This window comes from Hevea brasiliensis, chromosome 5 (genome assembly GCF_030052815.1).
Source record: "Hevea brasiliensis isolate MT/VB/25A 57/8 chromosome 5, ASM3005281v1, whole genome shotgun sequence".
Lineage (NCBI taxonomy): Eukaryota > Viridiplantae > Streptophyta > Magnoliopsida > Malpighiales > Euphorbiaceae > Hevea > Hevea brasiliensis.
The window spans coordinates 32,416,047-32,420,098 of NC_079497.1; the positions used below are offsets into that span (position 1 = coordinate 32,416,047).

General features: G+C 29.8%; 1 protein-coding gene across 1 annotated transcript; it reads right to left on the minus strand.

Annotated features, from left to right (window-relative positions):
- Nucleotides 1–1,754: 1,754 nt before the first annotated feature.
- On the minus strand, nucleotides 1,755–3,410 carry LOC110635644 (major latex allergen Hev b 5). The gene is given in 2 exon segments (NM_001405317.1): nucleotides 1,755–2,603; nucleotides 3,142–3,410. Coding segments are annotated over 2 exon segments (456 nt in total). The 5' UTR covers nucleotides 3,157–3,410; the 3' UTR covers nucleotides 1,755–2,162.
- Nucleotides 3,411–4,052: the final 642 nt, after the last annotated feature.

The following is a 4,052-nucleotide window of genomic DNA, read 5'->3' on the forward strand; positions in this document are numbered from 1 at the left end:
GGAAGAAATGACATGCAAAGCTTTGTAATGGCTAACTGCTTCTTTTATTGTGAAAGATATTTTTTTTTATTCATTTATTTTACAGAATAGAAGGTGATTAAGTATGAGAAATTAATAAGAATGTAAAATAAGTAAAAGGCTGAGGATTAAGAAAAAAAATATTTTGATATGCGTATTTTAAACAAAAAATATCGTTAAGTTAATTTAGTAGTATTTATTTTAAATTATATTAAATTTGATAGGAATTGATTTTAATTATAACTAATTTAAGTTCTTGAAATTGAATTCTATTTTTTTTTAAAAATAAAACATATAGAACATAAAAATTCAATCAACCGTAGCCTTAGATTCAGATTCTTATTTCCAATTGCTAACCAAACCTAACGTGGCTCGAAGTTTTGTATGATTTCTTTTATGTTATCTGGTTGGACATAGTAATCTATGGGGCCCAATAAGCAATGCCCTTTTCCGTGGACCTACATGCACTCAAGTGGGTCCTATGTATTTCAATTTGCAGACTCAATTAGCATCACAGGGCCATTCTCTTTAATGTCTTGATCTCGCCTCACCTTGATTCCAGCAATTCCCAAAGCTTTGTTTCTATCTTTCAGCCAAGAATCAGCAGGTCTTGTTCCTTTTTTTCTTTTTTTTTAACAATAAAAGTGTTCATTTATGTTATGTTTTCTATTACTATTGCAGGATTCCATAAAGAAATTATCCAACCAGAGTTGCATTGATTTGATAGTCGGTTGTCACATTGGTTTGGCAGTAGTAATGCCCAAATAGGTGCATCTCACATAGCTGAGAAGCAAAAGTGGCTACAGCCATTAGTCACATTAAAAAAGTAGGTTGATTCAATTCAATGCTATTCTCCGTCAGAGTCATTGTGAAAAAGAAAAAGAGTAGTTGATGGTTAAACAATATAAACCTTCTAAATATGAATGATAGAGCAAAAGGAATATAAATTCTGCAAAGAAGTAAGGCTGAAGAGTATTAATATTTAGAAATTTCAATTTTTCAAAGTTACACTTTGACTCTTCAGAAGAATTATCATCTCTTTCAGAGAAAAACAATCTCTTTATTTGCATTCTCAAGAATAGGGTTTTAACCCATATTTATTACTCCCTTTATTTCAAAAAAATAATCCATCTTGTTTTTTGCATATGGATTAAGAGTTTCGGTTATTATGATTTAATTAATTTTTTTTACATTTTTTTTCTTATAAGCCCCTAATTAGAGTTATTTATTAGAGTAATATTACTTGAATTGAATTAAATACATGATAAATATAAAAAATTATTATTATTGGCTAGAACATCAATTTGGTCTTTTTTGATAGGTCGTGATTTACAAAATTAAAATATAAAGAGATTAAAATAACATTATAAATTAAAATAATAAAAAATTAATAATAAATTTTATTAGTTTTTTATATTACAATCAAAATTGATAATAAATAAATTATTTATTACACTTTACTCTCTAAAAAAATAAAAATATTAATTATTACAAAGTGTAATTATATTAGGGTTTAATTATAAGCTTAAAAAAATATTTATATTTTTAAAACAGAAAAAGAGACTATAATTCTAAGAAAAAAAATATAGACTTTTTTTTAGAACGGAGAGAATATATTATTAAATAAACATCAATGACGATAAGTGCATTGATTAATGTGCATTAAAATTATATAATATTAAGTATCATTGGGATATGTAGTCATTTTAAATGAAGCCTTTAACTTAATAGTTTAATTTGGTATTAATATATAACAAAAAGAGAATTTATAATTTATATTATTTTAATAAAATAATAAACCGAAATTATAAACCTAATACACACTTATTTGAAAGCACAAACACTAATTGGCAAGAGACATCATTATTATCAAAACAACAAATCACATCATCACATCACACCATAAATATCACTAACCATCTACATACCATAATCCATGTAGACTTCACAGTAACTCATCTCTGGCAAGTGCCCTGATCGACATAGATGGATCCCAGTTTTTGCTCAAAGACTGACTCTAGGTTCTATTCTCCAAAACCATCCAAATCGATCCTTAATAATCATAATCATAAATTAATAAAGAAAATATAATAAATAACAGGAACTCGATCCCCCCCTTTCTTTGATATGCATAATAGACCTATTTATTCCTCTGTTTTTTCCACCGGAACTTCTGTGGTGGCTGTCTCTGCTGCTTCAGTAATTGGCTTCTCTTCTTCAGCTGGCTTCTCTCCCTCTGCAGGAGCTGCAGGTGCCTCTGTTTCAGTCTCTTTGGTCTCATGTTTGGGCTCCTCCTCTGCAACAGGCTCAGGCTCAGCTGGCTTTTCCTCTGGAGTGGTTTGATCTGCTTCTGGTGCAGGCTCCTCGGTCTTCTCAATCTTTTCTACTTCTTCAGCCTTCTCGGTTTCAGGAGCTGGAGCTTCCGGTTCTGCGGGAGCAGCTGTAGGTTCCTCTTTTTCAGGTGTAGCATCGGCGGTTTCTTGCTCAGAGGCAGGTGGTGCTGCAGGTTCTTCGGTCTTCGTCTCCTCAGCCTTGGTCACCTCAGGTGTCTCATTCTTTGGCAATGCTGTTGCAGCTGATTCAACCTGCAAGAACCCACATCGAATCATTTTCCCGGTAAATAATCAAATACTAGTAACTAGATTAGATTAATCTTTTCGTGAATCATCAACTTTCAATCCATTTGTCCAAGATAAGAACACGATCCAAATACCTAAACTTATAATACCATGCAGAGACATATTGAAAAAAGATTCAGTAAAATCAATAGTGGGTTTTTGAAAAGATCATGAAACTATGTTAGTTGCCATCAGTTCTATATCAGCAACAAATGACAGAAAGAACTGTGTGATTCATCTACAACAGGATTGTGATGAGATCTCTAGTTAGAGACTCGATCTGGGTGAAATGAATAAATAAAAAGCTGTTTAAAATAAATAAAATCATTTTCTGTATCACACATGGATAGATCCTTCCATCCAGAAGAAGAAATTGACCATCAGCATAACTAAAAGAAGAGGAGAACCATTTTACTACAAACAGTGAGTAAGATCAATGCTAAGGAAAGACTGATTTAATAACATATATACATAAGAGAATTGGTAGTTGAGCTGAGATATATACCTCAACACTGGCCATTTGGAAAGCAAAAATGAAGGATGTGTGTAAGCTTGAAAGAATATATAGAGATGGTTTTAAGGAGAGGAAGAATGCTAGGGAGTGAAGTGAAGAGATGATCGATATGAGAGCTATTTATAGAGATGTGAAATGCATAGCTTAGTTCATAAGAATGAGAGGAGTGAAACTGTGGAGAATCTTTGCAGTTGTCATTCTGACACAGGACATATATAAGTGTATGTGTCTAGTTGTACTTGTACATCTGTAATCTTGCTAATTTCCTTTTTCTTAAAAAAAAAAATTAGTAATTAAACTAACAAGCCAGTGCGGTACAAGTCCTACTGCACTTCCTAGAGTCAAATTCAGATTTAATATTTGAAAAATATAATTAATGATTCATGAAATGATTATTTTTTTATAAATCGTAAAATGTACACAAAGATAACATTTTTGAGAATAAGAAAATTTAATGTGTCTAATCAATAATATTTATTACAAGCTTGAAAATTTCTACTTCGATTATCAATATTTGTCCTCAGGCAGAGTCGAAGAGTCATGATTGTATTACGGGTGTGTTTAAAAGGTATACAAATAAAAAAATTTCAATTGAATTAAATTGTTTTTTTTTTTTTTTATCAATTTTTAGGTTTGAAAGGTTCAAAATTATTAGAATTTAGTTCTTTTAATTAAAAATTTTATTTTCAAAGAAATAAAATTCTTTTAATACTCAGAGTATTGCTACTTTTATATATACATATGTATAAGGGTAAAATATGAAATAAATAAATATTAAATTCATTCCACTATCTTTCAAATAACAGAATTTAAATAATTCTATTATTTTAAAATTATTTCAAACATACTTTTTTTTGTAAGTTAATTTAAACTAAATTCTTTTGACAGAATTAAATTGAATT